Source organism: Phoca vitulina, unplaced genomic scaffold, assembly GCF_004348235.1.
Source record: "Phoca vitulina isolate PV1807 unplaced genomic scaffold, GSC_HSeal_1.0 scaffold30, whole genome shotgun sequence".
In the NCBI taxonomy this organism is placed as follows: domain Eukaryota; kingdom Metazoa; phylum Chordata; class Mammalia; order Carnivora; family Phocidae; genus Phoca; species Phoca vitulina.
Window position 1 is genome coordinate 4,163,291 of NW_022589733.1, and position 16,405 is coordinate 4,179,695.

At 57.8% G+C, this 16,405-nt stretch overlaps 1 protein-coding gene across 1 annotated transcript in view; it reads left to right on the plus strand.

Moving 5' to 3' along the window:
* The window catches only part of NKD1 (NKD inhibitor of WNT signaling pathway 1), an 81,918-nt gene extending 65,746 nt beyond the window's left edge, over positions 1 to 16,172 (plus strand). The window contains exons 5-10 of the mRNA XM_032424419.1: positions 4,055 to 4,161; positions 7,337 to 7,432; positions 12,503 to 12,650; positions 13,109 to 13,193; positions 14,607 to 14,734; positions 15,495 to 16,172. Of these exons, the coding sequence (XP_032280310.1) occupies positions 4,055 to 4,161; positions 7,337 to 7,432; positions 12,503 to 12,650; positions 13,109 to 13,193; positions 14,607 to 14,734; positions 15,495 to 16,084 (1,154 nt within the window). The 3' untranslated portion in view covers positions 16,085 to 16,172. The remainder of the gene's footprint in view (positions 1 to 4,054; positions 4,162 to 7,336; positions 7,433 to 12,502; positions 12,651 to 13,108; positions 13,194 to 14,606; positions 14,735 to 15,494) is intronic.
* The last annotated feature ends 233 nt before the right edge of the window (positions 16,173 to 16,405 follow it).

Sequence of the window (16,405 nt, forward strand, 5' to 3'; positions counted from 1 at the left end):
TCATCCCCACTCGGGTCTTTCCTCGCTCCCTGGTGCTCCTCTGTACTCTCTTCTTTCCCTCTCTTCCCTCCCAGCCCCCTCTTCTTTTTAAACTGGGGGAGGGACAGGGAAGAGACTGTCTTTGATCTCAGTGGAGGAAAAAAGTCTGTTCTGTTCAGGCTTTTGGCTAACACAACAAACAGTGTTTAAAATTTAACTTTGCTTAATTAATTAGTAATTCTGTTTAATGCTGTCTGATCTCCCTCCAAAAGGTATTTTGAAGCTTGAGAAGGGAACATCAAAGGGAGCCGGGTGAAGATGGTCAAGTAATGCATTTAATCTGGCAGTTGCTGGGGGTGGAGAGATGCCAGGTTGGGAGCTAATGTGGGAGAGAGCCATCATCTGGTAAACACAGCCAGCAGGCTCCTCGCAGCCGTGGTGTGAGAAGGGACAGGGAGCGGTTTCCAAAGAGAAGGAGCTCCACACACCACCCCCAGACTCATCTGAGCTGAGAATTGGTTTGAAGAAATCAGAGTTGACATTTTCTTTCTTCCATGCCTACTGTGTATGGTTGGGCAGGTTGTGTACTGCACAAGAGTTTCCAGGTAAGCAGGTGAGCAGCAGGTGAAATCCAGCCTGCACCCTGCTTATCAGGGTACCCTGGTGGGAAGGGTACCTAAGTGCAGTTCATAAACTTTTCTATAAAGGGCCAGGAGAGTACAACTTTAAGGCTTTGCGGGCCATATAGTCTCTGTTGTGATTACTGAACTTTGCCATCATAGAGTGAAGCAGCCATACACAGTGCATATGAACGTGACTGTGTCCCAATAAAACTTTATTTACAAAAACAGGTGGTGGGTGGGCTGGCTGTTCTAAGTCATCTACAGGTACATCACATCTAAAGGTATGATAGGAACGTAGGCTATAAACCCAGAATACAAGTCTTTGAACATGAAGACTTTTCTTTCTGCCTTGCTCCAACCCTTCCCTTCCTTTCTCTACTCTTCCTCCAGCTTTCCTTTCTTCTTTCAAGTTAGCAGTATCTCCTGTTGTTGCTGTGAGTGATTAAAGAATGATCAGAGTCCCTCTGAAATTATGCCCCCCAAGAAGATCATCTCGGGGGGAAAAAAAAATCTCTGGGCTGAGCAGGAGTAGGAGAGAGAGAATGGGCTCAGAATTTGGCGCCAAAGCCCATCTCGACAAAAATGCCATTCTCTTTGCTGGTTGGTGGGACCTTGGCAGCCCGAAGTGGGTACCCTTTACCCTTCTTGTGCCTGCCCATGAGCCCAACGATGGATGTATGGAGGGCAGTTTGTTCTGTGCAGGGGTGGCGGGGCTGGCTGCTGGTCGATGTTTGGTTTGAGAGGGTTCACATGTGGGTGTAGAAGCAGGGCCCCAAGTCCCAGCCCCTGCCTCTGGCACTGGGGTCTGCTAGGCTTTCCGATCATCTCTGACACCTCCTCTGGCCATTGGGCGGGGGACAGTGACAGGGTGAAGGGCCTTCTTCGGTGGGGGCGGAGGGCGCTGACTGTCCCTGTTCCTAGCCCCCAGGGCTCGGGGGCAGGATGGCTCCCAGTCCTATTACCCATCGGTGGCCAGCCCCATAGGTGTCTGAGGGGTTTTCTGAGCTGGGATGGGATGAGGGACCCCTTGGTGAAGAGAAGGCAATCCAGACCACGCTGGTCTTTAGAGAAGACACAGGAAGAGGGTGAGCGGTCGAGGGGGGCGTTTTCTACCCCATTGGGTGAGGAGGAAGGAGGGGAGGCAGGGAGGGCCTGCATGTGGGGGGGGTGCTCCAGAGAAGGAGGGAGCAGGGACAGAGCTTTCTTTTCTTTGGGTTTTATCAAGTGGAACTTGAAAGGCAATGTTGAACCTGAAGGTGGTTTTCTGATAACTTCTCTTTGAACTTGAAGTTTGGTTTCAATAAGCCTGGCTGGCTTACATCTCCAGCCAGGACCTCTGTGGAGGGAGGCTGCAGCTTTGAAGATGGAGCTGGGCTTTGTTTTCCTTTCTTCTTCCCCCCGCCCCCCACAGGGGGGCCGAAAAGAGGATGTTGCCGGCCAGAAGAGCACCATGGTTTCTCCAGTGGGGCGGTTTTGGGGTGAGGGGGATCCTCTGGATCTGGGCTATCGGCTGGGACCACGGCTCCTCTCCATCTTGTGCAAAGCCAAGCTTTTACTGAGCACCTGTTGCACGCAGGCCACTGTGCTAAGGAGGGACTTTCCTCATTGCCTCCCCCCACCCACCCCAGTAACCCTGTGAGGAAGAAACCATTTCATCCCCATTTTCCACACGAGGGGACTGAGATCCTGAGCAGTCCAGGGCCTTACCCAACGTTGTCCAGGCCAGTCAGTAGCAGGGTCGGGATATGGACCCAGAGTATCAGTCCTCTCATCAGGACGCTCCCGCCGAGCTCAGCTGCGCCCACCGGAGATGCTGGGGCCTCCTAGAGCTGAGGGCTAGGAATGGAGAGAGACTCCGCTCCCTGACTCGCTCTGACAAGCCTCTCTAGACCTTTTTGCCTTTTTCTAAGTGGGGGCGGCCGTAGTGCCCACTGCTTTGTGGCCTGGTCGAGCGCTTTGCCTTGCACCCCGGCCGGTCCCACGATGGCGGATGCTCGGGCCCAGCAGGACCCGCAGATTTGGGGTGGGGGAATCAGGGTGGCCCAGGCTGCGTGCTTGGCTGTCCTTGGGTCACTGGCTACCTGCCGGCTCGACTGCCCCAGGACTCAGCGTTGCACTGGGCTGGCGTGCCGCCTGGCCATGGTGGTGTTTGCTTTGGAGGAGCAGGGAGGGCAGGACCTGGTTTTATCCACTAGATCAGAAGCCGTCAGCGCCGTCAAGGCCCCCCCCCCCCCCACCCCCCCCAACCCCCCCCCTGCCCTGGAGGCCTCCAAGGAGCTGGATCTCCTTTTAGGTTTGTCCTTATCAGCCTCATTCTGTGAAAGCACCAGGAGGGAGCTGGGGTCGGGGGCTGAGACAGGGTCTCCCGCTGGATCCCTGACAGCTCTAAGGAGTTGTTGCCTTGCTGTGGGGGCATTGCGGGCCGGCGGGGGGGGGTCCCCCTGAATCCGTCTGGGTGTACCCGGAGTGAAGAGAAAGGGAATACTCAGGCCCCTCTGGGAGGGGAGCTGTGGATGGAGCCAGGTCAGTCTGTTGCTGCCATGGCCTTCCTGTCCCCACCCGTCTGGACTGGTGACCGGAGCATCCTTATCTTCAGCTCCTCCCTCCCTGCTGTTCCCCATCCCAGGCTGCCTGTGTTTGATACGAATCGTGTCCTTTTGCATTCCCAAGGCCTCCATTTTGAGAAAACTTAGCTACCAACTGTGCTGATTCTGGAGAGATTGAGTTGGGGTGGGAGGGAGAAGAGGACATCATTCCCCTTGACTGTAACTATTCGCAGCTGCTAGGACCCTGTGTACTGGCCCTGGGCTCTTGGCCCTTTCAGTCCTAGCTCACTGAATCCACCCAAGGATCCTCTGGGAGGGGACTGCTCTGATCCCTGTTGACAGGGAAACCATCGAGATGTCTGGAGAAGGTACACGACCCACCCTGGGTCACACATAGTGTCAGGAGGACCCAAGCAGAGACTGAGGCTGCTCCTCAGGCCGCCTGAGGGAGGCCCCGCGCCTCCTGTTTCCCTCAGTCCTCCTGACTGCCCATGCGGCGTGCCTTTGCCTGGGCCCAGGCCGGCAGCATCTTCGAGGCCAAAACGTCAGCAGGGAAGGCAGTGAGACTGTGTGGAAAGTGGCCACGGTCTATGAGCTTCCTGTCCACCTGCCTCTGGTCTGGCTGGCTGCAGGCTGCTTATCTGGGCTGTATAGTTGGGGCAGAGAATGGCGGCCTTGAGGCACCCTGGGGTCATCTGAGTGGCCGGCACAGGTGACCTGGGAGGGGGGCCTCCCCTCGGGCAGCCCTGGACATTACCCGAGGCCAGAGAGCCAAGTGATTTTGACTTTAGCGCACGGGCAGGGCAGGAAGGGGCCTGGTCCCCAGACCAAAGCCCCAGTGGGTGTGGTGGCCCCGAGGCCCAGCTGGGGACAGTCCTCACGCTGTCTCACTTGTCCTCCCCGCAGTGGCCCTGCCTCCCGAGAAGACAGACGGGTTGGCCAGCGGAGATGAGAAGAGGAGGGAGAAGGCGAGTGAATCTTGCCCGGGCTCCAAGAAGCAGCTGAAATTTGAAGTAAGTTCCCTTTCCTGGCGCTGGGCTCTGGAGAGTAGGGCTTCTATCCTCTCGGCGGTGCTTTTCGAGGAGGGGCGCTGAGGCCCGTCCAGATGCAGAGGGCTTTCACCTCCTGTGTGAACAGCTGCCCTTTGTGGGAGGTTTGTCCCGCCACGTCTGGGGCTGCCCCAGCTCCGCGTGGGCCCTGAGGACTCAGCACCGCCATCCCACGGGGCTGTGACCCGGCGGTCTGGGGGAGGACGTGAGCGAGGGCTGGGGGGACGGCTGGCCCTGGCGCTGCCATTACTGTACTAGGGGCCTGCCTTCCCCTCTGGGCCTCGGTTTCCTCGTTACTGGAAGAAGCCTTTGATTCGACTCCTGGGGCTGTTCTGGGGAACGTGTCGGGGCTCTCGGGTGGGCTGGATGCAGAGTGGCAGGAGGCCCTATCTGGGACTCAGTTTCCCCATGCGGTCAACAGCTAAAGGAACACGTCATCCTAGAGCTTGCAGTCTGTCTGTCCTGCCCCATCCCAAACAGTACGTTAAGCTCCTTCTGTGTACCAAGCAGGGCCGGGTACCGGAGAGTGGAACCCGGGCCTGTTGGCACGGAGCTTACCAGCTTCTCTCTGCCCTCCCTTCTCCTCCCTTCTTCCTTCTCTGCTTCCCTCCATGAGGCCACTGGGGCATAGCTCTGGAGCCAGCAGCCTAGGGTTCCCATCCCCACTGGCCTCCCCTGGGATATGCGGGTAGTTTCAGTCTTTCTTATCGGGGTATTTATTGTAGGCCTGGTGAGTTAATGCGCCTAACATGCTTAAAAGGGTGTCCACTATCACGTCAGCACTTTCCTTCTTCCTTCCAACCAAGCTTGATTGACACCTGCCGGTTACCAGGGGACCCCACAGTGAACGGGGCATGGCCCTGCCCTCCCGGAGCACGGTGTGGTGAGGGGGACGGGAGAGTGACCTAGACCCAGTAACTGCACAGCTGGGGATGTGATGGGGGTCCGGGAGCACGCGGAGGGGTGGCCGCCTCGGTCAGGCTGGGGCGTGCAGGGTTTGGAGGCAGTTCCTGGGTGTGTGCAGGGTGGTGGCTGTAAGCAGATGGTGGGGCGGATGCGGGTCTGAGTTGAGCCTCTGAGTGCAGGAGTAGGAGTTGGCAGAGGTGAGGACACGGAGCCCCTGGGATAAGGAGAGCACTTCCGGCTGAGGGAACGGCAGGAGCAAAGGCCCAGAGGCCTGTTGGGGCCGCAAACTGTGTGGACACAAAGCTGCATCGTGTTGCGTAGTGATGGTGGGTGGTCTGGGGAGATGACTCGGGACAGGGTGTGAGACAGGTCACAGTGGGCCCTGAATGCAGGAGCTGAGGGGGGCGGGCAGCATCCCGTTGGGGAGCTGGGGTTGCTAGCTGCTTCCTGGAGCCCACCAGCATCCCTGCGTGTCTTCTGGGGTGGTTGGCAGAGCCGAGGGCCGAGTGCAGCGGCAGAGGGAAGGCTCAGACCGAGACGTCTCACTTCCCTGGAGGCCCGAGTGGGCCGATTTCTGGGGAGGGCCCGGCTGACTGCCCGGGACTCATTCACGGCCCATGAGGAGGACTCACCTGAGAAGCCCAGGTGGTGGGGGGCTGGGGGGACAAAGACATATATGACAGAAGTTGAGAGGGGGATAGTTACTGAACCCCGAGCTGTCTTTGGAGCCGTGCAGGAGGGCCAGCGAGAAGGAATCAGATGAACGCTGTGTGAGTGTGAGTGTGTGAGTGGGGGGGGGGGGGGCACGTGTGCAGGGCGAGCACTGTGCTACATGAAACGGCGCCTCACAGAGCAGAGCGGGCACTTGGCAGGTATCAGACGGGCATGTCACAACTGAGGGAAGGCTGACTTTGAACTCCGCGTGGGCCGCCCGAGGACTGCTGGAGGGAACTGGCTTCGAGCTGCAGAGGCTGGGGGCAGGGACGCCGCGCTCGGGCACATCCCTGCCGGCGTTCAGGGGCCAGGTACCACTCCTCTCTGGGGGCCCGAGCCCGTCTTCCTGCAAAAGGAGAGGGCAGCTGAGGCAAGACGTGGAACGGAATGGCCTGGGAGCGTCTTTGCTTGTTTTCATAGGATCTTGTGACCCTCTTTGGCAAACCAGCCAGCCTTTCTCGAACTTTCTATCTTGTGTTCAGCTGGCTCCTGCATACGCACTGCCAGGGACAGAGCTCATCACTGCCCAGCTCGGGTGCCTGTGGTTAGACACGTCGGGTCCTGTGAGCGATGATAATGAAGTCATTGTTAACGTTACGTGCATCATATGTTAACATGACAGCAAAGACAATGGCAGCTACTATCATTAATTGGACTTCTCTAGGTGCCAAACAGTTCCACGCTTTTTCCAGTTCCCCCGTTGCAGAGCCCGAGGCAAGGACTTGGCAGGTGATCCCAGGGAGCAGCAAAGGAGGGAAGCCAATACCAGTGGGTGAATGGGTGGATTGGTGCCAGAGCAGCTGGGGCCGTGCAGAATGCCTCACACTGCCCCGGGCACTCAATCCCCGGCTCTTCGGGTCTTCCTCGGACACAGAAGCTGGCTGCTTAAGGTGGGAGGTCAAGAACCGTCCACCACAGCTGCCCGGGAACGCCGAGGGGATGCGGGGCGGGGCGCTTCATGCTCCCATCTGCCTCGTGAGATCAGTACTGGCCTTTCCCATAATTTACACAAGGGGAAACTGAGGTACAGAGAAGCTACGCCCAGGGTCACACAGCCATGGAGGGCCATGTACCTGCTGGCACCCGGGGCTGAGCTGGGGCTTTACCTTTTAGTGCTCGCTCACCCTCCCCTGCCTTCCAGGTCAGGTGGCCACCCTGGGCATCCTGTAATAGCTTCCCGTTACTAGTCCCTGTGTCTTCCAGTAACTTCTGTCCCTTGGTCCAGGTTCCGTCGCCCTGAGGCCACGAAGCCTCCTCGCAGACCCCCAGCTCACACCCCCGCCCCGGCCCGTGTTTCTTTTGCCTTCAAAGACCCAGAGGCTGTCCGGCACCCCTGCAGGCGTCTCTCCCGGGGCCAGACCTCCCCTGCCCGGCCTGGCCTCCCCACCTGGTCCCTCGTGTCGTGGTCGTTGTGCTCTTCCTTCACACGAGGTCTGGGGAGGGCAGTGGGGAGGCGGCCGCCCCGTGACCTGGCCTCTGGGTACCCCAGCCACATCCGTGGTTGTCTGTCTGTGTCCAGGAGTTACAGTGTGACGTGTCCGTAGAAGAGGACAGCCGGCAGGAGTGGACCTTCACCCTGTACGACTTTGACAACAATGGCAAGGTCACCCGTGAGGTGAGTGCACCTGCCGGGCCGCCGGGGCTTCAGGGAGACCTGGTGAGTGGGCAGCGGGGACAGAGGACGGGGTGGCCGGGCTCCCCTGCACTCAGCCTAGGCACTGCCCCCCCCCCCCCCGGGGGAGGGGAAGGGCGGGAGGCAGGCGCAGAGCCCTGAGGGCTCCCCAGAGGAGGACCCTGAGTCCCAACAACGTCCCATCCTGCCTCCTCCCTCGAGTCCCAGAGCTCTGGCTGGGGCAGGGGCTGCGACCATCCCAGGCCACTTCCCACCTCAGCCAGTGCGCCCAGGAGCTGGGGCCGGGTGGGCACACGGAGGCCAGGCAGTGCCTCCCTCTGCCGGGCAGGAATGAGCACCCCCAGCACCGAGAACTCTATGCCTGGCCTGGCCACGGGCCTGTGCTTCACCACCCTCTCCCTCTGAACGCCGGCGTCTCTGCCCTCAGCCCTCCTGCCACACCTCTGTCCCCCCTGTGTGCCTCTCACCCTTCTTCCACGCCTCTGTCTGAATACTGAGCACCCACTGTGCGCATCCGCCATGCCCCAGCTGTGGGGACGAGGGGACGAACAGTTCAGACACAGCTCCCAGCCCGTGGCTCCAACAGCTGCTGAGGGAGGCTGGTCCCAAACAGTTACAGGACGGTTGTGAGGTGAAGGAGATCAACAGTGTGACAGAGAGGGGCCCGTGTGTCTAGGGAACCTCCTAGGGGAGCGTGGCCGTGCGCAGCTGGGGGAGAGGCGCCCGGCAGGTGCAGACCAGGAGTGCTCGGGGTGTTGAAGGTGCTGGAGGAGACCCGTGTGTCAGGCCCTGGTCTGGGGTCCTGGGGCTCAGGGAAGCCACCGGTGGGTTGGGGGAAGCAGGGACAGGACCTGGTCGGAGCTACTGCGGTCTCTGCCTCCCTTCCACCCTGGGCCTGGGTGCCACCCCTTCTGCCTCCTTGTTGCTTTTCCCACCGTCCCTCTGCGACATCCTCTCCCTCCCCAGGAGGCCCTGGTTTTCAGATATGGGACCTGCTACCGGTCTGCATAGGGGTCTGAGAGCAGCATGGCTGGCTCCGCGCCCGCCTCACGTGCAGCTCACGAGGGCGTCCGGGGTGTCCCCAGAGAAGCTTTGCTGTCTTCTCTCCCTGCCTGGTTCAGGGCTACAGATTTTCTTTTCTGTGGCTGGTGCAGGAGAAGCTGTCAGAGGGGACGCCTGGGTGAAAAAAAGGGTATCTCTTCCTCAGGCCGTGGCTTAAGGAATATTCAAACAGGGCTGGGGAAGAAACTGTGAGTGACTTAAAATCATGCAGGGTTCTTGGGGAGGTAAGTGACAGAATCCCAGCAAACTGTTATAGGTTAAAAAAAAAAAAAAGGAATATATTGGTTCACATAACCGAAATGTGGCCCAGGGCACTGACTTCAGGCATGGCTGGATCCAGAGGCTCGGTGCCTTCAAGACTAGCTACCTTTAGTGGCTCTCTTTCCTCTGTGTTCCTCCATTGCCCAGCAGCCCTGCCCTGGCTGACGTTTTCTCTCTATCCGGGACCCTCAGCAGCTCTCGCAATTCAGAAGTTCCAGAACTAAATCTCACTGGCTCCGACCCCCTCACACAAGTGGCCCCAACCCAGTCATTTTTGCCGTGGGTTTGCGATGCTTGAGATGGCCCTATTCCGGGTCGTGGAGCCGAGGGGAAGTTATCAGATATGTGAGCCACGAAGACTGAAAGTGAGAGGGGGCGTGTAATCGGCTCACAATATAAAATCAAGCAGGGGCAGGACCTGGTCTGAGCTACTGCAGTTATTAGGGGGCAGGGGAATGGATTCTGGGCAAGCAAAGCCCCAAGAGGGACCTGGGTACTTGGGAAGCAGTGGAAACCCTTTTTGGTTGGAGATGTTGGGGAGGCCAGGGAGGGGGGCATGGTTTAGGTGAACCCCCATCCCCCTCCAGCTGTGATGCTTTGTGTGGAGTGAGCGGCCACCGTTCCTCCCCATCCTGTTTGGGAATGGCCGCCGCGGTGTAATTATCTTCACGGGGAAGCACACTGCAGTCTGGAAGCTTGGTTAACTGAGCTGAATGGCGGTGGCCCCAGCTGTCTCTCAAGGCCACGCAGGCAGCTGGGCTGGGCTTCTCGGGGGTGCGGTGGGTGGCATTGCCCTGTCTTCTCACTCGTGTGGCGGCCAAGACCCCTCTGGCCCTGTTAGCCGCCGCCTTCATTCCTTGCTGGTTCGGAGATGCTGACCTTAAGAGGGATGGCCCCCCGCTCGGAGGCCTTGCAGAAACCCGCGGGCAGACACTGCCGTCTGGTTCTGCATCTTGCCTTTCCTTTACCCTCGGTAATGAGAGGAAGAGCAGGGAGGTGAGGGTTCCCGAGGAGGGTGCCCCAGCCCGGCCTAGAGAAGGCCATCCCTGGATCGTGTCTTCCTCCTGCCGAGGAGCGAGGGGGCTGGCTTCCAGTCCAGGGAGAACCCAGCCTCGTGTTTCCCCTTGGTCTATTTTTAGCCCCAAGGCCACTCCTCAAAGCTGGCTATAAATACCGGTCCCCTCCATGCTCTCTGGCTGTCTGCAGGCATGTTTCTGTGCGCTGGGGCAGACAGGCTCCCACCTCACTGCAGCTATGGCCCAGAGCTGGCGTCTGGGCTCACTTCCCAACTCAGAAGAAAGTACCTGTTCGTTTGTGCAATAAATATTCACGAGCATCTACTTCTGTGTGCTGGGCCCCGTACAGGCAAGAGTCGATTTTTCAGCTGGGATTGCCGAGCAGGCCTGTTCCTAGACCCTGAGTCCCTGCCCCCCACGCCTGGCTTGGGATAGGACACTTGGGGGATGATGTTGGTGGACCTCACCTTCCGCATCTGTAAAATGGAGACACTGCGTCCTCCTGCATGGACTTCCTAAGCAGGAGGGGGCAAACGTGGGTATGCAGAGCAGCTCAAGGGAAGAAGGGGCGAGAAGAGGAGTCCTCCGCGGGCCTGGCCAGAGGAGCTGAGATTGCTGAGTGAGCCAGCGAGCCTGGGTCTCAAACTGGCAGCCTTCACAATCCCAACGTAGCCCCGAGATGTTTCGGCCCAGCCCCCCAGAAGGTTTTGTTAAAAATTAAGTTATCACAGGCAACCGAAGTAAAAATAGATGAATTGACTACATCAAAATTCAAAACTAATGTGCATCAAAGGACACAGCAGAGTGGAAGGCAACCTACAGAAAGAGAGAAAATATTTGCAAATCACGTATCTGATAAAAGATTAATATACAGAATATAAAAAGAACTGCACCTCCACAGCAGGAAAGCCAACAACCCAATTAAAAAATGGGCAAGGAACTTGATCATTTCTCCAAAGAAGAGATACAAATTAATGGCCAAGAAGCCCATGAAAAGGTGCTCAACATCACTCATCATTGGGAGATGCAAATCAAAACCGCAGTGGGATCTCACCTTATATGCGTTAAGATGGCTACTATAAAAAAACCCAATAGACCGACAATGACAAGTGTCCCCGAGGAAGCGGCGACAGCAGAACCCCTGTGTGCTGTGGGTGGGAATGTTCAGATGGCACGGCTGCTGTGGAAGGCCGCGTGGAAGGTCCTCAGAAAGCTAAACACAGAATTCCCGTATGACCCAGCGATTCCACTTCTGAGTCTCTGTAGCCCAAAGCAGGGTCTCAAGGAGATACCTGGACCCCCAGGCCCGCAGCAGCATTTTTCCCAAGAGCCAAAAGGCAAAGCCACCCAAGTGTCCCTGGCTTCCCGCAGCAGAGGGGTGGATAAACATATACATACAATGCAGTATTATTTAGCCTTAAAAAGAAAGGAAATCCTACCAGGTGCCACAACAGGGATGGGCCTCCGGGACCTCTCGCAAAGTGCGACAAGCCAGTCACAAAAAGACCAATCCCACGTGATTCCACTTCTTTGAGGTACCTGGAAGAGTCAGATTCATGGAGTCAGAAAGTGGAATGGTGGTCAGCAGGGGCTGGGGAGATGGGAAAACGGGGAGTTGACAAAAATTAAATGAGTTTCCAGTATCAGAGATTCTGAAGATTTAGCCGAAGATTCTGGATTTCTGGAATGACCCTCCCTTAGCCAGCACTGCCACGGAGCCAGTCGGCGGTGCCGAGTGGGAGCCACCTCTGTGGGTTCCCCACTCCGGGTCACTCATCCGTATACCTGCCTGGCCATGGTAGTGCTTGGCGTCGCTTCTGTCTGAATGGCTTAGGGGTGGGGAATAAGGTGAGGGCTGAGTCTGTCTGTTTATGAAGAGCCGCAGGGCTGATAACTGGCCATCTGTGGGCCCGATCTATAGAGAGCAAATACGTTTTCCAGAGGCTTCATCATTTAAAGCTGGAAGCCTCCCCTGCATGCTCCCCCCACCGGACAAACGCCCTTAACAGACGCCCAGAACAAAGGGAGACCTATTTTATCCCTCCATTCCCCAGTCAGAAGTCTCTGAGACGCTTCACGGAGCATGGGTTGGACATCCCTGTTCTGCTTGAAGGCATAACTGAGGCCCAGAGAGAAGATGAGATTGGGTCAAGTTCTCACAGAGTAGTTTATCTTTAGCGACACATCTAGTTTTCCAGTTTTCACTCAGAAGGAGCTCATCAGACCCGAAGTAGGTGCTGTCGGGGCCCTTCTGCCAGCAGTCTCCTTGACCTGCCTCTCAGTTCACCTGCTGCTGGTGGACAGTGCCCACCGTGAGAGCTTTCTCCAAGTGGGCGCTGGCTCAGCCTTTGCAGGACAGCCCGGAAGTCCCGGCAATGTAGCGTCACCCCCAGGGCAACTCTACCCTGGAGGGATGAGACTTTTCTGAGGTGGGGTCCACACAGTCCCTCCGAGGACCCAAGCGCCACTGAGGCCAGTTGCCCGTGGCTGGACCCGCTCATTCACGTCATCCCCCGCTCCCTGCCCCTTTGCTCCTGCATCCTAGGATCCCCTCCCAAGTGAACCTCATATGCACGTTTCTGCCTTAGGCTTGACTTCTGGGGGAGCCAGGGGGCTTTCCCTTCCTCAGGTTTCACTGGGGCCTCTGATTCCCGGGGCTGTGGATGCCCTGTGGCTGAAGCCCCGGGTGGCTCTCTGCTTCGCTCCCCTGCAGGACATCACCAGCCTGCTGCACACCATCTACGAGGTGGTTGACTCCTCCGTCAACCATTCCCCAACGTCAAGCAAGACGCTGCGGGTGAAGCTCACGGTGGCCCCCGACGGAAGCCAGGGCAAGAAGGGCATCCTTCTCAATCACCCCGGTGAGGGGCTGGGGGGCCGCCCCGGCCACAGAGGCCAGTCCACTCCCAGCTCTCAGGAAGGATCACACCCTGCCCTGGGAAGAGTGGAAAGGAGCCCTGGGGTCTTTTCCTGGGAGTGACTTTGTGGACAGGTGGAATTTGAGCAGGTTCTTGAAAGAGCAGGATTTGGATAAGAAAGGAATTACAGGTGGGAGGCCCTGTGTAGGCACCGCCTTGGAGGTGGGGAGGAGTCTGGGGAGGAGGGGAGTCTGGGGGGAGAAGGTATGGGGCCAGGTAGCTGTGAGACCCCTCTGTCTGGTCCTGGCTTGGAGAACCCTTCCCACAGAGCCATGGTGAGCCACTGTGGGCTAGTTGTCAAGGGTTGCATGCCGGGGAGCTTAGAAAACCTCACCAGAGCCAGGAAGCTGGTGGGCACAGGCGTAAGCCGCTCACCTGGCTGTCTCTCGGGGGGGACTCAGACCTGCAGAGCACGAGGCCCAGAGCGGAGACCAAGCCCGCCGAGGAGCTTCGAAGCTGGGAGAAGAAGCAGCGAGCCCCACTCAGGTACAGTGGGTGTATGTGTGGCGGGGGGTGGGGGGTGGACGACAGCCTAGTGCCCCTGAGCACATATTGAACACCAGCTGTGTACCTGCATCTGAGGGATTTTGAGCAGGGGGCGCCAGTCTGTTTTCTCTTCAGGGGGCAGTGATTTCAGAGGACAGGCTCACAAATCAAACTCTGTTTTTAGAAAATGACTAAATGTAGGTCCACATTCCTTTGTCCAAAATGCTTTGGGCCAGAAATGTTTTGAAATTCAGCATTCATTGGGTTTTAGAAGAGATGTTCCCAGCATATTTCTCATATATTCTACTTGGCGTCTGGGCAGCACCCTGGGATTTCACACACTGAAATTTCTGCGCCGACACGTATGAATATCCACACGCAGTGATATAAAGGCTACAGTTCCCTTTACATCCGTTTAGGGCAGGCTCGGCTGCCAAAGAAGTTATGAAAAATCTTTGTCTTCAGGCTTTTTGCGTTTCAGAATTGTGGCTAAGGGACTGTAAGGCTCCGATTCTCTTCCACCTGTTATTTCTTTAACTGCAGGGAGGGAAGGAAAGGAGGGAGGGAAGCGAAGAGAGAGCGTGTTTAAAGAAAAGCATCGAGTAAACAGGAATATAAAGTAACAGCAGTGTAGGAGGTGTGAGGATGTAGGAGGCGTCCGTGGCCGGAAGTCAGGGGCCGGATGGCAGCACCTGCCCCGGGGAACGGAAAGGAAGTGACCCGATTGGGACAGGCACCCGCCCAGAGGGGAAAGACTGAAGGCAGTCCCAGCAGGGGCCACAGCTCGGTGTGGGGAGGGGCATGCAGGCTGCAGGCTAGCTGTGTTGGGGAGTGGGGGGATGAGAGGGGTGGGGCTGGAGCTCAGAGAGCCTTGCAGGGGAGAGGCAGGGAGCCCAGACTCCCGCAGTGGGAGAAAGGTGGCCTCTGGGGGCACCTCTCTCCCCACCCCCTCCTGACACACACACACACACTCCATTCTTGGCTTACAGAGCCTGCCCCCCTCAACTCCAGTGGCTTGGGGGCTTCCACTGCCCACACTGTCTGGGAAACCAACCCACGGGTGAGGTCTCCTGTCTGCCCAGGGCGCATATGGTTCGAAGCCTGACTTTTGGGCTTAAGTTTTGACCAGTAACCTCTCACCTTTACTTTGGACCTGTTCAAAGCAAATGCCTCTCCAGTCCTCCCAGAAGGCCCAGGGAGGCCAGCAGAGGTCTACGTCTCCACGGCCAGGGAAGGAACTAGAGACACAGATTGCCAAGATGACCACTCCCTCCCGTCCCCACCCTTTCCCAAGACCCAGAAGGAGGTGAAAGAAGGGTCCAGAAGGATCCGTCCTGGTGGCTTCCCAGGAGACCGTGGGGCTACCCCCACTGAGGGCCAGTGCCCACCCCCTCACTGGCCTTCTTGCCCTAGGTTCCAGGGTGACAGCCGTCTGGAACAGTCCGGCTGCTACCCCCATTGTGTGGATGAGAACATTGAGAGGAGAAACCACTACTTAGATCTCGCCGGGATAGAGAACTACACGTCCCAGTTTGGGCCCGGTAAGGGAGCTCTTGCTACCCGCGAGGCGGGGCGAGGGGAGGGCTGGGGGGGGGGGGAGGCGTGCTGGGTGGCGCTCATTACACCCCCCTGGGCTGGGGGAAGGTGCAGCTTTTACTGGACGGGTTAAAGAATCTTCTTGGAGGAGACGACTTTAAAAACGTTTTAAAAACAAACACATGCCCCAAGTTGAACAAAATCAAATAGTATCTCAGGGCCTGTCGTGCAATGGAAACAGTGGCTCTGTGCCCCACCCCAGGCCACTGCCCCCCTCGCCCCTGTTCCATGAGCAAAACGCTGCTCTGTCTTCATCAGCTGTTGACATCTGTTGACCCCCTGCTAAGATAAATGAAGAGGTAGCCCACTTAATTTCACACCCCCAACTCCTTTCTCCCCTTCCTCCTCCTACGTGTAGTCCCTGTTGGTCACCTCCGCAAGTTAAAGAATATGCCTGTCCATTTCCTTCTGTTCCCATGACCTCAGACAGCTACCAGTGTCTCTCTCTTTCTCTTCTCTCTCTTGGAAGGGGAGTTACTTATTTTTAAGGACCTAACAAAGCAACAGATCTTCCCCCTTCACAGATGGCCAAGTTCCATTCCAGAGAGGTTCCTCCAAGGCAGCGAGGAGCAGTCAGGGCGGGGAGGGGAGCTCTCCGAACAGTTACCAGTCTTGGAGCACAGGGGCTGGAGGGGGTTTCTGGGGCACAGGGCAGCCCCGGCACACAGTAGGTGCTCATTAAATATCTGTTAAATTGGTTCCTAGGCTCCCCATCAGTGGCCCAGAAGTCAGAGCTGCCCCCCCGCACCTCCAACCCCACTCGGTCTCGCTCCCATGAGCCAGAAGCCATCCACGTCCCACACCGAAAGCCCCAAGGCGCGGAGCCGGGCTCCTTCCACTTCCTTGACACCCCATTCGCCAAGGTCTCGGAGGTCCAGCAGCGGCTCCGGGGCGCCCAGGACGGGAGCAAGCACTTTGTGAGGTCCCCCAAGGCCCAGGGCAAGAGCGTGGGTGTGGGCCACGTGGCCAGAGGGGCACGAAGCAAAGCCCCTGTGGGCCCCGCCGTCCCTGCCGTGTCCCCAGCCGCCCAGCTGGCCGCCAGCCCCGCCCTCCTCCCCGCGCTGGCACCCCTCGGGCCCAAGAAGCACAAGCACCGAGCCAAGGAGAGCCAGCAGGGCTGCCGGGGTCTGCAGGCGCCCCTGGCCGTGGGCGGCAGTGTCGTGGGGAGGGACCGCGTGAGGGACCTGCCGGCCGTGGTGGTGTATGAGAGCCCGGCCGGCCAGGCGGTCCAGAGACATGAACATCACCACCACCACGAACACCACCACCATTACCACCACTTTTACCAGACATAGACCCCTCCCCGGAAGCCCCCACCCCGGCCATATGAAGGACCCCCCCTTCCCCAGGCCCCCCAAGGCATTATTATTCTATTAATTATTGTTATTATGACGATTATTGTTATTAATAATTATTGTTACTCCACTAATATTCAGCTAGCCTCCATGTAGAAGATATATGGAAACACAGAACTAAACTCTTATTTATATGTTGTGAGGACTGCATAACTTACCCAAGACAATGACTCTGGGTTTGGAAGTGGCCTGTTGAGGGTGGACGCTCGCTCGGGCTCCCGAGGGGCAGTTTCCACGCAGGCTGGTCCACACCCTTCCCGG